At 38.4% G+C, this 22739-nt stretch overlaps 1 protein-coding gene across 1 annotated transcript; it reads left to right on the top strand.

The window, feature by feature from the left end:
* The first annotated feature begins 20129 nt into the window (after window positions 1-20129).
* Window positions 20130-21037, top strand: LOC145070578 (protein SMALL AUXIN UP-REGULATED RNA 12-like). Its single transcript, XM_079017522.1, has one exon. The coding sequence runs from the start codon at window positions 20228-20230 to the stop codon at window positions 20540-20542; it is 315 nt and encodes a 104-aa protein (XP_078873648.1). The 5' UTR covers window positions 20130-20227; the 3' UTR covers window positions 20543-21037.
* Window positions 21038-22739: the final 1702 nt, after the last annotated feature.

Here is a 22739-nt window from a genome sequence, read left to right as displayed (position 1 = left end):
CGGCGGCGACTGGAGATGGTCAATATGAGGGTGGCTGCTGAAGAAAGCTACTAGGGTTAGGGTTTAAGATGCAATGAGGGAGGGATAACACGGGTTTAAACCCCGACTCCATCAAAACTTTATTCCCTTTATACAAAATTAGTCCCTGACCCACAAATTTGTTTCAAATCCACTCTCTAAATTACCATTTGGCCCCCATCCATCCAAACCCTTTTCAATTTAAGTCCCATACTTACCAAACGACTCATCCTTTACAAATTCTTTTCAACTAAATTCCATATGTTACCATTCAGCCCCCTAAGCCTTCAAAATCTCTTCAAAATAAGTCCCAATAACTTACCAAGTAGTCCTTGCCTTCATAATTATTTACGAAACCAATCCGAAACTTACACTTTTAGCCCCCGACTTCTAAAATTATGACAGTTAACTCCTCGAGACCATCCCTTGTTATATAATTATTTATTTTAGGGCTACTATGCATTTATTTATTTATTTATTTATTTATTTATTTATTTATTTATAAATGGGGTGTTACATCCCGTCTCTTGCGACCATGTCATGACGTGACGATGCTTCCCTCGTGTCATGACCCACCTAAAACTTATATTTTACTTAAAATATCATACTTCGAGTACCCATATATGACATATCTAGAGAGAGAAAGAGAGAGAAAAGAAAGAAAGAAAGAAAGAAAGAAAGAGAGAGAGAGAGAGAGAGAGAGAGAGGATTTTTATTAATCTTCCAAGAATAGTTATAATCATCACAAAAAATTACATCTCACTTGAGCACTCAAACAAAATAAATCTCTCTTGCTTATGAACTGCTCCAAAGGATATGCTCCTAACTTCATAATGATTACTCACTTAAAACATGTATGTGCTCATATACACTATGTATGCAAAATATTAATAGATATAGGAGTCACTATCTATATACATGTATAGGGACACCATGATTATGATGGGCCAGGCACATTCATATTTAGGCCCTTATTGCAATAAGTTAATCATATAATATCATGCAACTGTTTCTAGAATATTCAACCTTGAAGGATGTATATGGACACCTGCCAGGCGCCTAGACACATTAAAAACTCCTTAAACGCACCATACTAGTGTATTCTGAGTACATAGCGCATTACCAAGTTGAAGCGCTAACTTGAGTTGCTAGAGTGTATTCAGCATGCTAGAGCACATTCTCAAAGTCCACTAACACATTCTCCTTGAGTTATTTTCAGTAATAGAGATTTAGCACATTATCAAACCTAGAAGCATATTATCCACATTATGAGTGCATTCTCAAAAAGGAAAGAGTGCATTTTCAAAGTGTCTGACTAGTTAGATAAATGCTCAGTCACATTAAGGACCTGGAATTATTTTGCCAAGGGAGCATTATCCTACCAAGGGAGTATTCTCTTGATCAAGTGGAGCATTCTCTCACCAATGGATCATTCTCCCACTAAGGGAGCATTCTCTTAATCAAGGTTATCGTTCTCTTACCAAGAGGACATTCTCCCACCAGGGGAGCATTCTGTCTCCGACTATCAAGATCAAGTTTTTACACCCCAATCCAAAATTTGATAGTTCGTATAGCAAATTAAGTGATTAATATAGGTGCTTGTTTTAGCAAGATTTTTATTTCTCAGCTCTTTAATTAGAATGTTTGTACTCACAGTTGGATTTTACGAAGTATCAAAATTATATTTCTCTCTTGTGGATGTACAACATTGCATTGATGGTGGAGCCATGGTAAATCCTAATATTCCTTATGTGATCAATTTTATTTGGTGTTTAGTTTGATGAATTCACATGAACGTGAACGTTAATTACATGTATGATGTTAGTATTGCGTCTCTTTTATTGATGACCCTCTCACAAAGTTTGAGTATTCATTATGTAACAATAATATGAGTGAGACATTTGGAAAACCAAAGAATGGTTGGTGTTATATGAAAGTCAAAGTGTTAGATAGGGATATATAGAGTTACCTTATTAAAGCCTGAATTCTACTTGAAAGACTTGGAACATGCTATAAGGATTTTGGGGGTGGAGATTACTTGTGACGGTAAGTCATGAACTTTGAAGTTAACTCCAAAAGATAACATAAAATGGCCCTATTTCAATTTTTAACATGGATAAGTTAAAATAATGTCAATATGGTCCATCCATGACTATACTTCCAACTGTCCACAAGTGACCAATCCTTGGCGAACCTTAGATTGTCCTTGACAGTTGTTTAATTATTTTAGTAAGATCCGGTTCTATTTCCTTTTTCCCTCTAAATGCCCTAGGCATTTGGAAGATTTTAGAACGGTCGAATATTACAGCATATGCAATCGATCCTATACCCAAAGCATGTGGGATACGATTTATAATGAAAAACTTGATACTTTACCAGGTTCTTGTTATAATATTGTCATAATATTTCTATTTGTCGTGTTCTAAAAACTTGAACTATGAAGGGGGGTGCCGTAATCATAATCGAACTTTGAGAATCCAAATAATAAATATATCCTTGACTAAATTCAATTAAAATTTGTCGATCTAAGCTTTTAGATTGGAAATAAAGTATAACATTCTCTCCCTTAATTATAGCAAAAACAACTTTTCAACCCCTGCAACTTTGCAAAGTGAAACTTTTATTCTTCTATAATTAACATTGCCAACTTGCAATGCTTAAATAATAATCACGCTCCCACGAACATGATGATTATATCCATTCCAGCATAACATTTATCTTCCCACTAGCTTTTACACGTATTCAAAAAACAGTTGTAATTCTAAAAGACAATACTTATTTACTTCCAAGGTTCATATTTCCAATATGATGAGCTTCAATAATCCTTTATCTAAGTTTCTCAAAATCACACACCTTTCCTTAGACAGCTCACATGTGTCTCCAAACTAATTCAGAACTTATATTACTAAGTCCCAAACGTTCTGACTAATTGCCAAATCTCACAATTCGAACTATCAAGAGGGATGTCGTAATCATAATCGAATTTGAGAATGCAATTTACAAAATCACTATCTCCTTAAAATATATCTTAGTGAAAGCGTTTCCTCAAATCATTTTCATGAAGGAGAGAAACCTTATGACGCTTAGATTTTATGGTTAATGTATTCCTATCCATGTGAATTTGTCATAAGCATAATCATAAGATAATGTTTGTGACGAATTCAAACTCTTATGGACAGAACTTGTTCATTCTTAATTCCTTGCCATCAAGGGTCCTGCCATTGCTTCCAAGTTATTTAGCAGCTCACTTATGCCAGTCAATGTACTTTCATTGAACAAGGTGTTGCTCTTATTCAGTCAATTTAGAACTCGTAGAACTCATATGCATAAGTAACTTTACTAGAATGGCATAGAAATAAAATTTTGTCAATAGGATAGGTTATAAACCTCAAGTCGTGTGCTAGTGTTTAATAGGTTTACTTCCTAATTTGTTCTTGAAACTTTTCAAGATCTTTAGACTCCCACTGACCTCTTTACATATTAGATTCTCTTGTCAAGAAAACATTTCTTGACAAACAAATATCCGAGAGTTAGTGTGTGTCTATATCAAGAATAAACCTACACACAATTTGGTACTAGTTGGTCTGTGTCTTATTCAAGACATCACAACTTACCAAAATGTGAAAGTGTAAGAACATTCCTACTTAAGATTATGTCACTCAAGTCACAATCTTGGAGTATGACTCTAAGACTTGATTTTGGAACGAAGTACGATACATCTTATTGACTTAACCATTTCAACAATTCTCCATTCCTCTTCTTAGCCAAACCAGTGCACTAATGTATCCTTATAGGATGAATTGTAATATGGTTCTTACGATTACCAAGACGATAACAAAACACGATACAAAAGTTCTCTCCCTTCTTCTTAGATTGGAGAAACTTTTTATCTTTCCGCCTTCATTGATTCTACTTATTCGTTCAGCCATTCATTGAAACTTTTCAACGATTCAGAATTACACTTAATCTTGTAAATATAACCACATTTACTATACCTTTAGTAAATCATGATGAATAATGTTATTATTATTTATGGTGGACTTGACTAGTGCACAACATTGTGTACTAGTTCCTTTAGTCCTTCACTTGACTCACATACTTATGTGAACGATGATTTAGTCTGAATTACTTAAGTACCAAGATTTCCATACATCACACAAAACAAGTTGTATGATTCCAAGTTTCTGTCCAATTGAAACTTAAGCGATGGTAATCTTTCCTTACTTAGAAAATCGTGACACTGCCATAAATAGCATGACTAAGAATCACATCCATTTCAACATTACTAATAATAGAAATACACAAACATCAATTTTTCATACATGTCATTGCAAGGATAAATAAATAAATAAAACAAAATCAAAATTTATTTTATTGCGGAAAAATTTGTCCTTACAACGCAACTCAAAAGAAAAACTATGCTATTACATTTCTTAGCAATCTATCCTAACTCTAAAGGAGCAGCTCAAAAATTCGATCTTTGAATCCATGCAATCGAAATCCATTTCTTCGCGATCAGACTCAGCTCACTTCTTCCTTTAAGCTTCCTCTCTTTACTTTGATTCTACAAAACATCAAAAATGTAATCTTATCACATAATGTAACAAGAATTAAAAAATAGGAACTGGTAGAGTTAGATAATGGATTTTACCTGAACCAGAGCCATACATCTTGACTCTCCTATCTCTTCGATCTCTCAGGTAGACAGGGAAACTTCGTCTCCAATGCCCCTTCTCTTGGCAATAAAAGCAAATTGACTCTTTTGGAACAGCACACGAAATTACTTCAGACTTTGCCTTTTTCTTATGATCAAACTTTTCGACCATGATATGCCTTTCATTGCCATTGCCTATGTCCATAGAGGTTTGGAAGGTATATCCACCAAACAACTTTGCTTCTGCAGTGTGCCAAATCATTGTTGATTCAGCAGCAACAAGCAAATAGATGAGATCGATGAGGGTCACGTCGCGATCTATCATATAGTACTCTCTTACGAACTCACTATATGAGTCAGGAAGCAACTGAAGAACCCAATCAATAGCCAACTTCTCATAGACAACGACTCCCAACATTCTTAACCTATCAATATGTGACTTCATCTCTAAGACGTGTGCACACACTGACTTTCCTTCTTCATGTTTACTTGCCAAAAGGGCTTGAGTGTGCTTGAACTTTTCAAGCCTTTGAGCTTGTGGGTTAGGGAGAAAAATAGGAGGAGGTGGAGGAAGTGAGGAATGATCTCGTGTTCCTCGATCGAATCGTGGAATATCATCTTCATGTGGACAGCTTGTTCCACGGGATTTGGGAAAACCATAGTTGTGATACTTTGACATCTATAAAATGGGAGAAAAATTCAAGTTAGTTGATTGATTGAGTCCTTAATAAAACACCCAAATGAAATATTAAGGCTAGGACCCAACACAATAATCTACAACTTGGGAGAGGGATGCCATAACCCAAATTGCAGTGTAACACCCCGAGATTCAGGTGCGTTTCTTTCACCCTTATTCTTTGTCAATTGGTCATGAGTAGTACTTGAGTGGAGGGAATATAGCAAGTGAGTACGCTGGGCGTACCAGAGGGGTACGCTGCGCCTACTCATGTGCTTAATTTGGACGCGGAGTCGCCAAGGTACGCTGGGCGTACCCAGACTTACGTCGGGTGTACCCGGCCCACGTGCAAAAATCCTAATCCGTCTTGTGCACTATTTAAAGGGTGCTAAGGCTCATTTCTTAGCCTCCATATCAGTGAGTGAAACCCTAAGAGAGAGCCTCCCATCATCCTTAGTGTGTGAGAGTGTTGTTGGAGCTAATTGTGCTTTGGTGACTTAGTGAAGAAGAAGGGAAGGAGCTCTTGGAAGCTAAAGCTTGAGGTGCCATTTTGGATCTGAGATCTATAGAGAAAGGAGCTACACTTAGAGGTATAAAGTTCAAAGCTTTCCTCTTCTTCTCGTTGTTATTGCATGTGCCATTTCTAGGGTTAAAAGCCCCAAAGGTGGAGACTTTATGAGAGTAAAGTGCTCCATGGTCCGAGATCTGTCCCTTTTCAGTGGTATTAGTGATTTAGAACCATAAAGTTTCCATCTTGGTTGTTAGTTTGAGGTCATGCTTAAGTAATAAGCCTTCTAGAGTTAAAGGATGGAACATTATGGGATTTGCTGGCTTGTTCAGCCATGCAAAGGCTTAAAGTCATCAACTTTATGGATTAAGAGGCTTAAATGTGGTCAGATCTAGAAATTGGACGTGGGTCTTAACTGTTTAAGACCTCAATAGCTAAGGGGCTGAAGTTGGGGAGTACGTCAGGCGTAATCCCAGTACGCGTCGCGTACTGGGTGGTGTTCCCCGATTCTGAGATGCAGCCGGGTACGCTCAGCGTACACATCTGGTACGCGCAGCGTAACCCGGAAAGTTGACTTTTGGTTAACTTTTAGGGTATGGTCTATTGTGGGGCCTTTTGAGTTATGAGAGGGGTAAAATGGTCTTTTACCCTTCTGAGAGTGTCATAAGAGGACATAGTCTAGCCTTTGAGAGTTATATTAAATAGGGTATTTATTTCATATGATTAGGTGGAGGCTAGGCCAGTGTTTACCGAGTCAGAGATTTACCGCAATACTAGAGGTGAGTCTTCTCACTATACTTTACCTAGTGTGGTAACGGAGTTATGGGACAGAGTACTATAGAGTTATATGCCAGTGTAGTTGCATGTTATTCATGTGTTGTGATTTATTGTGATATGTGATATGCATGATTCAGAGTTACAGAGTTGGGACTTTCGGGTCCATAGAGTTAGGGTCAGAGGGCCCACAGAGAGTTGGGGCTGGAGGACCCCACTGAGACACATTGACCAGAGGGTCGACAGAGTTATAGCCTCGAGTGGCTACTATTTGTTAGAGTGGTATTTTGGGGAACTCACTAAGCATTATGCTTATAGTGTTACGTGTTATGTGTTTCAGGTATCAGTGATGACTGCGGGAAGGCGCCGACTTGATTCGTACACACACACATGGGATTTTATGTACTTCGATCTTGGGGATGTTTTGTGAAACAAAGATATGATACTGTGACATTTTATTAATGAATGTGTTTGGAAAATGTGTTTGGAAAATGTGTTTGAAAATGCGAAAAATTGTTTTAATTTTTACGGTGTTACAAGTTGGTATCAGAGCCTTGGTTTGAGGGATCCGGGTGCACCTTCGGGCGTATCTGAACTCAAACTGAGGATTTGAGGAAATTTCGATGATAAAATAGTTTTCAAAAGAGTAAAAAGAGTTTTCGAGACAAAACAGAGCAGAGTCATGTGTACGAACAGCCAGCGCCTGAACGGTGATTTCCTAAAATACCATTACAATAAGTGTTATGAGATATGATATGAAATGTTATATGATGAGTTATATTATGCATGCTAGAGTAGACTAGGTATTCTTATTAGGACTAGAGTGGCCTGATATGTGATGCCTTAGTCTAGGAGTCTTGCTGCTAGGGATGCTTCAGAGTGTTCATATAGAAGCAAGGAGGTTATGAGAGATCTGCTAGCGAGTATCATATGATTAGAGAGGGTAGAGTACTTGGGATTTGGGACTCTGGGAGGAGGACTTGGGGTGAATGCTGATGCGGTGTGGACGGTAGTATTTGGCCAGTAAGAATCCTTAGAGTACCAAGGAACAAGTAGGGTGGAGTATTCGAGTGTGAGTATACTCGAGCGAGTCCCTAATATTTATGTTGTATTTCAGAGAGAGGGAGATCATGGGTGGGACACGCCACACACCAGAGAGCAGCGGTACGAGTGACGAGGAGATCCGTAGGATCATCCGTGAGGAGGTGGTTGCGGCCATCAGGGAAGAGATACCAGAGATGTTCGGGTCTATCAAGACCACACTGATAGAGACATTTGATGAGAGATACGCTGCTCTTTCTGTGGCTGTTGTTGCTGCGGCCACTGCAGCTATAGCTGCGACTAGGCAGCAGGGGGTGATGCGTTGTTGTTCCGAGAGTTCAGCAACACAAAACCACCGGAGTTTGACGGGACACGGGATCTGATTGCGGCGATGAGGTAGATTTCAGAAATAGAGGGGTGTTTCTTTACTTGCTCATCTCCAGAGCATTTGAGAGTTCGGTTCGCGCTGAACCAGCTTCGCTTGGGAGCGAAGGATTGGTGGAAGTTTGTGACGGCACACTATACGCCTGTTGAGCTTGCTGCAGTGACCTGGGAGATGTTCACTGCTATGTTCCGAGATGAGTACGTTCCCCAGGTGGAGAGGGAGCGTTTGGCCCAGGAGTTTCTGACCCTCAAGCAGGGCACTGAGTCTGTTACAGTGATTACGAGGATGTTTCATGAGCGGGCGATGTTCTGCCCAGAGCACATGTCCTCCGAGTAGGCACGTATGAGCCGATATCTAAGCATTTTGAGGAGGGATATACGAGAGTTCGTGGCGAACTCGATGTATCGGACATTTTTCGAGCTTCAGGTAAATGCCCGGAAGAGGGAGATAGAGCTGGAGACCCAAGCTAGGGAAGAGGCTGAGTCTCAAGGGAGGGATCGGCGACCGGTACAATCTCATCCGGTAGCCAAGCGGGCCAAGCCCGCTGATTCGAGATTAGGGAACCAGAGAGGCCGCACTTGTGGCAAGTGCGGCAAGAGCCACGATGGGGTGTGCAGAGCAGGGTCTTGCTACAAATGTGGCAAGGAGGGGCATATGGCCAAGGATTGCCCCAAGGGGTTTGAAGTATGTTTTCACTACAACCAGACTGGACACCGGAAGGCAGAGTGTCCGCAGCTGCGGTGATCAGCACAGGGAGCATCTCAGGGATCTGCCCCTGCTGCTATCATAGCTACTGAGAGTCGGCCAGTGAAGGCCGAGGCACCGAAGGCACGAGGGAGAGCCTTTCGGTTGACCGCGGAGGAGGTCCGCGCAGCGCTCGATGTCGTGGCTGGTATGTATTCTTTCGTATATTTATTTTGATGTTGAGATATTGTGTTTATATTATGTTATGTGTAGGTACTTTTCTTGTGAGTTCTGTACCTGCATTAGTGTTATTTGACTCGGGTGCGAGTCGGTATTTTGTATCTTTGGCTTTTAGTCAGCACATCAGTATTAGTCGTGGGGCGTTGAGTCGACCTCTGAGAGTTTCTATAACTGACGAGAGGGCGGTATATGCCACAGAGGTGATCCGAGGGTGTGTACTCGAGATTTTCGGTGTTGAGTTCCCGATTGATTTAGTTCCTATTGCGATGGGAGATGTCTGTGTCATCGTGGGCATGGACTGGTTGAGCAGATTCGGAGCGGTTATCGACTGTGAGAGATAGCTGGTGACCATACGAGACCATAGTGGGGGAGTTCTTACAGTGTACGGCGAGGGTACACGTTCTGGGTCAACATTTTGTTCAGCCGCTAGGGCGAGACAGTGTCTACAGCAGGGCTGTAAGGGCTTTGTAGCGTATGTGATGGATATGATGGTTGATTCAGAGAGACCGAGGTCAGTTGATGAGGTTCCGATAGGGCGTGAGTTCCCGTACGTATTTCCTGAGGAGTTGCCGGGCGTGCCTCCTGTGAGGCAGGTGGAGTTCAATATCGATTTGGTTCCGGGGGCTGCGCCTATCACCAAGGTGCCCTATCGCCTTGCACCTCCAGAGATATAGGAGTTATCCTCCCAGCTTCAGGAGTTGCTAGGGAAGGGGTTTATTCGGCCGAGCAGCTCGCCGTGGGGAGCGCCTATCCTTTTTGTCAAGAAAAAGGATGGTTCACACCGGATGTGAATTGATTACTGGGAGCTGAACAAGCTGACGGTCAAGAACCGTTACCCGTTGCCGAGGATTTCGATCAGTTGCAGGGAGCATCTTGGTTCTCCAAGATCGATTTGAGGTCTGGGTATCATCAGGTGATGGTGCGAGAGGAGGATATCCAAAAGACAGCGTTTAGGACTCGTTATGGACATTACGAGTTTGTGGTGATGCCTTTCGGACTCACCTATGCACCGGCGGTGTTCATGGATCTCATGAACAGAGTGTGCAAGCTGATGTTGGATCGCTCGGTGATCGTATTCATCGATGACATTTTCATGTATTCGAGATCCAGAGAGCAGCATGAGAATCATTTGAGGGAGATCCTCGGAAGTCTGAGATCGGAGAGGCTTTATGCCAAATTCTCCAAGTGTGATTTCTGGTTGCGAGAGGTCCAGTTCCTAGGGCACCTCGTTAACCAGAAAGGGATATTGGTCGACCCGCCCAAGATTGAGGCAGTGATGAGTTGGGAGGTGTCGAGGTCACCCACCGAGATCAGGAGTTTTTTAGGGCTGGCAGGCTATTACCGTAGATTTATTAGGGATTTCTCCAAGATCGTTGTGCCACTCACCAGGTTGACCCGAAAGGGTGTTGCTTTTTCATGGGGCCCTGAGCAGCAAGCCTCCTTCGAGACACTTCGCCAGAGACTGTGCGAAGCCCCAATTTTAGCCCTTCCGAAGGGGATGGAGGACTTTGTGGTGTATTGTGACACGTCAATATCGGGGTTGGGAGTGGTACTGATGCAGAGAGGGCATGTGATAGCATACGCATCAAGGCAGCTGAAGCCTCATGAGACGAGGTATCCCACCCACGATCTTGAGTTGGGGGCAGTGGTGTTCGCCCTCAAGATCTAGCGTCACTATCTGTATGGGGTTCGGTGTACCATATACACGGACCACAAGAGCTTGAAGTACTTGATGGATCATCCCAACCTGAATATGCGATAGAGGAGATGGTTGGATGTGGTAAAGGATTATGACTGCGAGATCATGTACCACCCGGGTAAGGCTAATGTTGTAGCCGATGCACTGAGCCGAAGGGCGGAGACCGCCCTGATGCGACATGTTTGTTTGAGATTGACAGTGATGACTCCAGTGTTGGACACCATTCGTGGGGCCCAGGCTGAGGCCGTGAGATCAGAAAACCAGAAGAGAGAGCGAGTTGTCGGGTTGGTATGGGAGTTCGTTACCGATAGCCGGGGGCTTATGACATTCCAGGGTCATATCTAGGTACCGTTTGTGGGCGGGACGCATACGATTTTGATGGAAGAGGCTCATCGATCGAAGTTCTCGATCCATCCTGGGGCCACTAAGATGTATTTGGACCTGAATAGAGAGTATTGGTGGCCCTGTATGAAGAGGGATATCGCGTGGTTTGTTGAGAGGTGATTAACATGTCGTAAGGTTAAGGCAGAGCACCAGAGACCACATGGTAAGTTGTAGCCGTTGGAGGTTCCCGAGTGGAAGTGGGAACAGATTACCATGGATTTTATCACCAAATTGCCGAGGACTGCTAGGGGAGTCAATGCAATTTGGTTGATTGTGGATAGGTTAACAAAGACCTCCCACTTCCTTACTATCAGTGAGAGCTCTTCCGCTGAGAGGTTGGCAGAGTTGTACGTGAGAGAGGTGGTATCGCGACATGGAGTACCGACCTCGATCGTCTCAGATCAAGATGTGCGTTTCACTTCAAGATTCTGGAAGAAATTTCATGAGGAATTGGGTACGAGGCTGCATTTTAGTACCGCATACCACCCACAGACTGACGGGCAGAGCGAGCGGACGATTCAGACGCTCGAGGACATGTTTCGGGCATGTGTATTGGACTTCGGAGGGAGTTGGGACGCGTATCTACCTTTGGTAGAGTTTTCCTATAACAACAGCCATCATTCGAGTATCTGTATGCTGCCTTTTGAGCTGTTGTATGGGAGGAGGTGTCGGACTCCCATTTGCTGGGGAGAGGTAGGGCAACGTGTGATGGGTAGTACAAAGATAGTAGTTCAGACGATGGAGCAGATTCAGCAGGTCAGACAGAGGTTGTTGACCGCTTAGAGTCGCCAGAAGAGTTATGCGGATAGGCGACGGTCCGAGCTTCATTATAATAGAAATACACAAACATCAATTTTTCATACATGTCATTGCAAGGATAAATAAATAAAAAAAACAAAATCAAAATTTATTTTATTGCGGACAAATTTGTCCTTACAACGCAACTCAATTGAAAAACTATGCTATTACATTTCTTAGCAATCTATCCTAACTCTAAAGGAGCAGCTCAAAAATTCGATCTTTGAATCCATGCAATCGAAATCCATTTCTTCGCGATCAGACTCAGCTCACTTCTTCCTTTAAGCTTCCTCTCTTTACTTTGATTCTACAAAACATCAAAAATGTAATCTTATCACATAATGTAACAAGAATTAAAAAATAGGAACTTGTAGAGTTAGTTAATGGATTTTACCTGAACCAGAGCCATACGTCTTGACTCTCCTATCTCTTAGATCTCTCAGGTAGACAGGGAAACTTCGTCTCCAATGCCCCTTCTCTTGGCAATAAAAGCAAATTGACTCTTTTGGAACAGCACACGAAATTACTTCAGACTTTGCCTTTTTCTTATGATCAAACTTTTCGACCATGATATGCCTTTCATTGCCATTACCTATGTCCATAGAGGTTTGGAAGACATATCCACCAAACAACTTTGCTTCTCCAGTGTGCCAAATCATTGTTGATTCAGGAGCAACAAGCAAATAGGTGAGATCGATGAGGGTCACGTCGTGATCTATCATATAGTACTCTCTTACGAACTCACTATACGAGTCAGGAAGCGACTGAAGAACCCAGTCAACAGCCAGCTTCTCACAGACAACAACTCCCAACATTCTTAACCTATCAATATGTGACTTCATCTCTAATACATGTGCACACACTGACTTTCCTTCTTCATGTTTACTTGCCAAAAGGGCTTGAGTGTGCTCGAACTTTTCAAGCCTTTGAGCTTGTGGGTTAGGGAGAAAAATAGGAGGAGGTGGAAGAAGTGAGGAATGATCTCGTGTTCCTTGATCGAATCGTGGAATATCATCTTCATGTGGAAAGCTTGTTCCACGGGATTTGGGAAAACCATAGTTGTCATACTTTGACATCTATAAAATGGGAGAAAAATTCAAGTTAGTTGATTGATTGAGTCCTTAATAAAACACACAAATGAAATATTAAGGCTAGGAACCAACACAATAATCTACAACTTGGGAGAGGGATGTTGTAACCCAAATTGCAGTGTAACACCCCGAGATTCAGGTGCGTTTCTTTCACCCTTATTCTTTGTCAATTGGTCATGAGTAGTCCTTGAGTGGAGGGAATCTAGCAAGTGAGTACGCTGCGCGTACTCATGCGCTTAATTTGGACGCGGAGTCACCAAGGTACGCTGGGCGTACCCAGACTTACGTCGGGCGTACCCAACCCACGTGCAAAAACCCTAAGCCGTCTTGTGCACTATTTAAAGGGTGCTAAGGCTCATTTCTCAGCCTCCATATCAGTGAGTGAAACCCTAAGAGAGAGCCTCCCATCGTCCTTAGTGTGTGAGAGTGTTGTTGGAGCTAATTGTGCTTTGGTGACTTAGTGAAGAAGAAGAAGGGAAGGAGATCTTGGAAGCTAAAGCTTGAGGTGCCATTTTGGATCTGAGATCTATAGAGAAAGGGGCTACACTTAGAGGTATAAAGTTCAAAACTTTCCTCTTCTTTTGGTTGTTATTGCATGTGCCATTTCTAGGGTTAAAACCCCCAAAGATGGAGACTTTATGAGTGTAAAGTGCTCCATGGTCCGAGATCTATCCCTTTTCAGTGGTATTAGTGATTTAGAACCATAAAGTTTCCATCTTGGTTGTTAGTTTGAGGTCATGCTTGAGTAATAAGCCTTCTAGAGTTAAAGGATGGAACATTATGGGAGTTGGTGGCTTGTTCAGCCATGCAAAGGCTTAAAGTCATCAACTTTATGGATTAAGAGGCTTAGATGTGGTCAGATCTAGAAATTGGACGTGGGTCTTAACTGTTTAAGACCTCAAGAGCTAAGGGGCTGAAGCTGGGGAGTACGTCGGGCGTAATCCCAGTACGCGCCGCGTACTGGGTGGCGTTCTCCGATTCCGAGATGCAGCCGGGTACGCTCAGCGTACACATCTGGTACGCGCAGCGTAACCCGGAAAGTTGACTTTTGGTTAACTTTTAGGGTATGGTCTATTGTGGGGCCTTTTGAATTATGAGAGGGATAAAATGGTCTTTTACCCTTCTAAGAGTGTCATAAGAGGACATAGTCTAGCCTTTGAGAGTTATATTAAATAGGGTATTTATTTCATATGATTAGGCGGAGGCTAGGCCAGAGTTTACCGAGTCAGAGATTTATCGAGATACCAGAGGTGAGTCTTCTCACTATACTTTACCTAGTGTGGTAACAGAGTTATGTGACAGAGTACTATAGAGTTATATGCCAGTGTATTTGCATGTTATTCATGTGTTGTGATTTATTGTGATATGTGATATGCATGATTCAGAGTTACAGAGTTGGGACTTTCGGGTCCATAGAGTTAGGTTCAGAGGGCCCACAGAGAGTTAGGGCTGGAGGACCCCACTGAGACACATTAACCAGAGGGTCGACAGAGTTACAGCCTCGAGTGGCTATTATGTGTTAGAGTGGTATTTTGGGGAACTCACTAAGCTTTATGCTTACAGTGTTATGTGTTATGTGTTTCCGGTATCAGTGATGACCGTGGGAAGGCGCCGGCTTGATTCGTACACACACACATGGGATGTTATGTACTTCGATGTTGGGGGATGTTTTGTGAAACAAAGATATGATACTGTGACATTTTATTAATGAATGTGTTTGGAAAATGTGTTTGAATATGCGAAAAATTGTTTTAATTTTTACGGTGTTACATGCAGAACATTTGACAGTAAGTGAATGATGATTCACTAATTTTCCACCATGAAAAACGAAAAAGAGATTATGTTTTAAATGTATTGAAAACTCCTAGATCCTTTTAGATTCATTGAATTTTTCAATGGCATGTTTAAATTTCGATATGCCCCTCGATTTGTGACTGGGATGCCGAGGATCACAAAACAGGGTGTGAATAACCATGCCAACTTACATGGTGCCCCCAATGTTACAGTCATCTATTCGATGTGCCGGTTAACCATACACGCTCCACCGGACTATGACAAATATCGAGTCACCCTTTGCTACCTTTGCTTAGAACCCATTTAGTGTGCCGGTTAACCACACACGCTCCACTAACGTCTTAGCAAGGGTACAAAATGTAATTTCATGAAAATGCATCAATTCACTTTTGCCTAAAGTAACTAAGATTGAGAATTTTTGTAAAACATTTAGTTACTTTAACATTATACTTTTAATGAGGAGAGAGTTTGCCCTATGCTACTCGTTCGACTAACGACCATCCACCAATCAAGGAAGCGGTGGGTGAGAGTGGACACCCATTAAATGGCCATTTTATAGGCCATAACCTTATACCCCCTTTATAGATCAACTTCGTGAATGAGGCCTACTAACGGTAAGACTAGCAGTTTAATTTATACATATATACTATTAGAGTTTTAATGTTATATATAGTATAAGGGTGTATTTTACACTTTTAAAATACTATGTGGTCTAATTTAACAAATTATACTTTTAATTTAATTAAATGTAAACCATGTCATTATGGATTTATTAACTCTCTTTTAATTATTCACTTAATTAATTTAATAAAAACATAAGGGTGCAATTTGAACTTTTTAAAAAATTAGGGTTTTAGAATTTAACATTTTAAAATTAAACTTTTAATTAAAAGTTAAATTCCAAAACTTGAAGGCAATTTTTGAAACATTTCAAATCATCAGGGTTTAGAATTTAAATATTTCAAAATTAAACTTTTTAATCAAAATTTTAAATTCCAAAACTTGAGGGCAAGTTTTGAAACTTTTCAAAACACAAAGGATCAAATAGCAAATAATTTTAAATTAAACAATTAATTTAACGAATATCTAAATTTGACCTAATCAAGATTATTTACAAGATAATTTACCAAATAATTTAAATAATCAACTTTTATCATATAAGTAAATTATTATTCAAACAATTTGAAATTATCTTTTGTTTTGGCAAGGATAATCACATAGAAATAATAAAATTCGGATTTTATCATAAGAAAACGATTTTAGCAATTATCCTTTAGCAAAACAGCAATAAATCTTGAAATATCTTCTACCTGACTCCCGGACTCGCCGAGTCACTACCTGGACTCGCCGAGTTGGGCTGACTCGCCGAGTCCAAATACTGACTCACCGAGTTGGGTTGGGCAGAGGCTAGAAACTCGATTTTCAGCAGATAAACAAGCATTGCATCACATACAACAGAAACCAATCAAGGCTCTGATACCACTGATGGGTTTTATACCAAAGAACATCCTATGTGCTCATGCAAACCATAAAGCATGGATCTAGGTTTCTCTATTGTACATGCAATCCATCCAAGACTCAAGAACCCTAATCTAGCATATGCATTTCGAAATTATCACATAAGAGGAGATCTAGATGATTACCTCTTCTTCAATGGCTTGAATCTTCTTGTCTTTGGAGCTTAGAGTTACAAGTGTCACTCCTCTAATGGCTTACAAACACCACAAGCAAGAGAATGACTTATGAGAAGGAGGAGGAGGAGCACCAAAAAAACAACCTAGGGTTCTTCCAAGAGAGTTCACCACGTTTTTTGGGCCATAGGGGTCTTTATATAGTGAGGCTATTAGGATTTTCAACTAGGAAACCCTAATTTGACTTCATAGGCCCTAAGCAGCCCATGGACTCCTTTAGAACACCCCTTGGAAGAATTCCTTATGGGCTTCCCATAGAATTCGTCCAACCTATATTCCAAGGTGATCCATAGCCAAATTGCAATTATCTTATAATTACAATTCCAGTCCTCTAAGTTTAATTAATGTCTTTTAGTCACAAAATTAACTATCAATTAATTCTTGACTAATATTAATTAAACAATATGATTTCTCCTTTAATAAATTATTCATATAATATATTATTAAATCATAATTGATCCTCTTTCTCCATAAATCATCCTATCAAGTTGCTTTGGTGAAGGCAACTCAAAAGGACCATGCACAACCGGGTCAAGTACATACCAAATATAGTTACGAGCTTAGACACTAATCCAGCAACAATATCATTGGAAGCTTGATGCATGTAGTTAGGGTGGTTATCCGATACATATCAATGTTGGGAAAATCGTATTGGATAGTTGTAAAGCTTATTTTATGCTACTTGAATGGTAGCTCAAATCATGGTCTTATTTGAGAATTTAGAATACTATTGTGGTATGAAAAGGAGCTTATAACTTAGACTATGTTGATGGCAAGGTAGGTGGAAATCCACATCCAACTATGTTTTCATAATCGGAGGTATTGCTATATGTTGGATAGCTAGATTACAAATTGTCATCACCTTATCCACTATCGATGATGAAATAAATTTAGTTGTAGAAGTTGATAAATAAGCTTTATATCTTAAGCAACTTTTATATGTCAATTATTATAGCCAGAGTTTCATTAATCTAGCCGGGAATTTGGCATTTAGCCCACGAACAATACATATTCAAACCAATAACAACACAACATATATGTTTACAAAGTCACTTCCCGTTAGCAAATGGGAGAATTGATCGACCCTAATTTGCCAACAAGCCTGTTAACATCGACATGGAGCTTTGAAGAGATGATGAGACATAAGAGATTTCTGAGTTTTGGTTTTTTCGTTTCGTAAACAATATATTTATGGGTGATGGCCATGTCGATTTCTGAATGAACTGCTTGGTCATTCTGAAGGATCGATTGAATCATTTGGTCGACACCAATCACCAATCTAGTCAAGCTACATCAAAGTCACAGTCTCGACGTCTTGGAAGGATTGATTGAAGACCGAGAGGAGACCAATCTAACATGTTGAACCTTTTCCATCAATATGGCTTTCTATGAATTTGGTTCAAACTTGATTTCTTCCTTTTTTTGGATTATTATACCATTGTATTTTTTTTTTTATGAATACGGGTGTCATATTGGTGTATGTAGAGTGAAACAATTCATTAGAGCACTTAGTGAGATAAAAATTTGAGAGTTCGTGTAGAAATTCAACTGATTAATTTAGGTGCCAGTTTTAGCATGATTACATTTTTTTGGTGCATTGGCACGTCTGTCATCACGATTTCGTTTCTCTACCTAATAAAATATTCCTTGCATCTCTTGTGATCACCACAATACATCTTCATGTTTCTCATGGCTTTGATTTTCTTTGGCGTTTTGTTTGATGAATTCGATATGATTAATTTTTCGTTGTTCCGTATGTTGTTGGTTGTTCACCTTGGAGGTGAAATTTGTTACTTTAAATTTGAACAATTGTGGCATCTATTAACAAAACTTAACAAATAGACAAGTTAGCCATTAATAACTGACTTGTATAAGCGAGTCAAGCTTTGAGTCGTCCATAATGGAAACCTTAACTTTTGACCTTTTTAGGTTGGACAATCTATGAGTTGAACCAAACCGTATATATATATTTTATATATATTTGTTCTTTCAAAAGTCAAATTCTAAACCAAGCAAATTCAGTTCTGTTTGGCTAAAATGCAACCCTCATTAAACAATATCTAGTTTAAGATACTATATTGTAACAAAATACAAATGAAATTGATTGAAAGATATATACAGGGACTTATGTGAAACATAAAATAGAAAACCCAATGGGGTACGTCCCCACTTTGTCTATGTACCAAAACCTACATATGACATGTCCTTTGCTACGCTCCTATACTCACCCCACATGGTTCTTTCCCCTTATCTATTGTCTTTAAAAATAAAAATAAAAAAAACAACAACAACTGTCTTTAGACATAGTATTTATTTTAAATAGTGTATCTCTTTTATGGAAGTTAATAATATATTTCTTTTTATCTATTTTAACAATTCTGTTTTCTTATTAGGTAAATTACCAATTTATTTCATTTTACTTGTGCATTCATGCATGTTTTTCTTATGACACCTTCCCTTTTGAATTATTTCATTTATCGGTTTTTTCCTTGAGACACACGTTATAGTATTAATTGTCGCGGGTTCACGTCTTATATGCATTAATATATGCTAGAAATTTTCATTATCAGTGAAACATTTTACCTTTTATTCGTGTATTAGTATTTACATTGGCATTATATAATTAGTGTTTTTTTAAGGCTATCATATGTTAGCAGACTTTCTATCTCACACTATCTCACAGTAGAGGTTGACGACCATTCTACCTTTATAATATATATATATATATATATATATATATATATATATATATATATATATATATATATATATATATATATACATAGTCCGGTAGGTTTCGACAGAAATATATGATGTAGAAGGAAAAAATAGTGAAATTTCAAAATTTTAGAAGTAAATCAAGTTAGTTGGTTAAAATTTAAGAGTCTAAGATGATTACAATGCAAATTTGATACCAAACAAGGTAATATGGCTGGCTGCAAACCTAAGTTTACATAATGCTGCAAGGTATTTTCATTTTTCTTTATATATATATATATATATATATATATATATATATATATATATATATATATATATAGGTTAGTTTTTATGAGAACTAATTACGAATCATAATCAATAGTCATATTGATTGTGGATATGTACAATCAACAACCATATGGCCATGGATTGATAATGAGCAATCAACAATCCATATGATCACTGATTGTGCTCATCAACAGTTAATATGACTGTCGACTGTGTTCATCAGCAGTCATATAAAAAAACCAAAAAGATAAATCGTAATTTTTTTTTGAGCCTAGATATGGTTTAGACATACAATTTAAAAAAAAAAAATAGTGTTTTTGATGTTTAAAATGATGATCTATTATGAACTCTCAAGATTTCACAAATCTTTTTATTCTCAAAATAACCTGGTTCTAACCAAGATTTCTCTCTCTCTCTCTCTCTCTCTCTCTCTCTATATATATATATATATATATATATATATATATATATATATATATATATATATATATATATATAATTAAATTCAAAAAATAATTTTATAAAGGAAACCGAAATAACGATCACATCATTATTATCACTCCTCAATCAACCTCAATAGATATAATTAAATATTCTATTGCTTTATTTTCTAATAAAATATTACCTTAAGAAACAGTACAATTTTAATGAGACCGGACAGAATATAGAGTTTGCGTTCAATATTTTCTCTATAAATACCCTTCACATCCCTTTTATCTTCTCCTCACCACCACCACAGCCGCCGCTTCCATCTCCACAACCACCGTGTTACACATACTAAACCCTCTTTTCTTCACCAAAAATGGGGATCAAGAAATCAAACAAACTCCCTCAAGCAGCACTCATAAAGCAAATCCTCAAACGATGTTCTAGTTTAGGCAAGAAGCATGGATACGACGTCGATGGCCTCCCTCTCGACGTCCCTAAAGGCCATTTTCCGGTCTACGTCGGCGCTAATCGAACACGATACATCGTTCCGATCTCTTTCTTGACACACCCTGAATTCCAACGCCTTCTTCGTTACGCTGAAGAGGAGTTCGGATTTCATCACGAAATGGGCCTCACGATCCCTTGCGAAGAAGTAGTTTTCCGATCTCTTACCTCCATGCTCCGGTGAGGTTTTAAGGTTCCGCGGCGATCGGTTTCCGATCATAAACCGCCGTGCTCCGGCGAGATTGAAGAAAGATGGTGTTTAAAGATGAAGCGGCATTTTCCCTTGGCTTCTTTTTTAAGGATTCCAGTTTTCCAGAGAAAAAGTTTTTGAATCCGGAGAAACGTACGACTCTGAGATTGAAATTTCGAACTCTGAGAAAAAGGATTTCCTTTTTTAACCATATTTCTTCATTTTTGTTCTTTTTTTTTTTTTTAATCTTTTTTTGCTAACTCTAACCCAAAAAACACCCATTTAATATTTTTATTTATTTTTAGATTTTTGGGTTAGATGAATGTGTACAAATGAAATCTTGTAATTTTTCTCATTTGTGGTGTAAATTATTTTACACCCTTTTGAGAGTGACCCAGTATTATGAAATATTTTGTGGTTTCGGTAAAATGTGTAAAGAGTTATTATCTATAAATCGTTATAAATGTTGCAATGCATCAGTTCATGATATTAGTTACTTAACATATGATCGTGATTTAGTTTTAGTTTTTTTGAGTTATCATATTTAGTTTTTTTAATTAATAGTTCGTACAAATAAACTAATTTTTTGGTTTTATTAATTACATTCTCACATGCAAAAAAGTTGGTTAGTTGGAATTGTAACAAATATACAATATTATGGTTCTCAAAAACCAATAACTTCTTAAGATCACGTAAAATCAACTCACATAATTTTAAATTGGTTTTAGGATCGGTAACTGTAATTATGTTTAATTCTTATAAAATTTATATTAAACAATATTTTGAGCTAGAATAGTTGTGCATGGAAAGAATATTAAACAATGTTCGAGCAAACACCGTAGGTAGATTAAGATGCATGTGACGTATGTAATTTTGGATACGTTTAACGTATATAAAACTTAATTAAATTATATTATTTTGAGTACAATTAGTGTTATAAATAAATCTGCATAACTGCTTATTTTCAGTTATTCAATGTAAATTAATGTAAGGTGGAATAATATGATACTCACAACGAAATAATAAAAGTTCAAATGAAATCTCTGATTTAAAATAAATCTTTTGTAGTTCTTATGGACTTCAAATTGCACTACTACACAAAGCTTATCACCTACAATAAGTACCCACGAATAAAATCCATGGGTAATTACCCACGGGTTTCCCACAACTATAAAAATCATAATTAAAAAAGCAATTGTTACGGATTACACTAATACCCATGGGTGATGATACGTGGAAATTCATGGGCAAAAATGGGCCATTACCCAAGAATTTGTAAATCTGTGGGTAATCTATGGATAAACATAATTAAAAACATTAATGTTTATTAAAAAAAGCTTTTACTGATAAATGTTTTTTGAACGGCAATTACGGCATTATGTAGATATCATATCAAGGTATCATCGACGGCTTCCTACCCTCATCCATAAGTAACGCTAAAATAAAATCGAATATTTTTTTTTATAAAGTTGTTCCGTGGGTAAACAGTGAATAATTAAATTATTATTATATTGATATGATAATTAACTTTTATATATATATATACACGAGGTTTTGTCCATTTGTGCTAATGTTAAATTTTGAAGGTTTAAAATGAAAAATGATATGGAAAAAAGAACAGAATAAAAATAAAAAAAATCAGAATTTCTACATGTCATGTCACTTGTCAGCCCGTTATTCATATTTTTTTCATCTATTTTGTTTTTTGGTCTTAATTTTTTTTTAAATCTGAAAAAACCAAGGTTCATAAAACTCAATTCTCTACAAAATGAGCATAGTCATGAAATTTTGGAAATTTTTTTTAAGAAAAAACATCATAAATGGTCCATGTGGTTACCCAAAATCTGAAGTTTAGTCCCCGTGGTTTAAAAACCTCATAGATGGTCCTTGTGCTTTCAAAACTTTTGACGATTGGTCCTTATTACTAACTCCGTTAAATTTTGTCCGTTAAATGAAGGCTTTTTTCGTCATTTCACTGTCACAGGGACCATTTATGATGGTTTCACTTATTTAAAAAATAAAAATAAAATAATATGCAAAGGTCTCTCTCTCTCTCTCTCCAAATATATCACTTAATTTAATCCAATTCACAGATCCATCTCAAATGGGTGTTTCCCAAATCGATTCACAACACCCACTTCCCATTTCTTCGTCTTTAGCTACAATCATACATTTCACCAATATAAATTTT

This window comes from Lactuca serriola, chromosome 8 (genome assembly GCF_051521515.1).
Source record: "Lactuca serriola cultivar US96UC23 chromosome 8, Lser_US96UC23_V15, whole genome shotgun sequence".
Lineage (NCBI taxonomy): Eukaryota > Viridiplantae > Streptophyta > Magnoliopsida > Asterales > Asteraceae > Lactuca > Lactuca serriola.
Note: the sequence above shows the minus strand (reverse complement) of the source record. Positions and strands in the feature narration are given on the sequence as shown.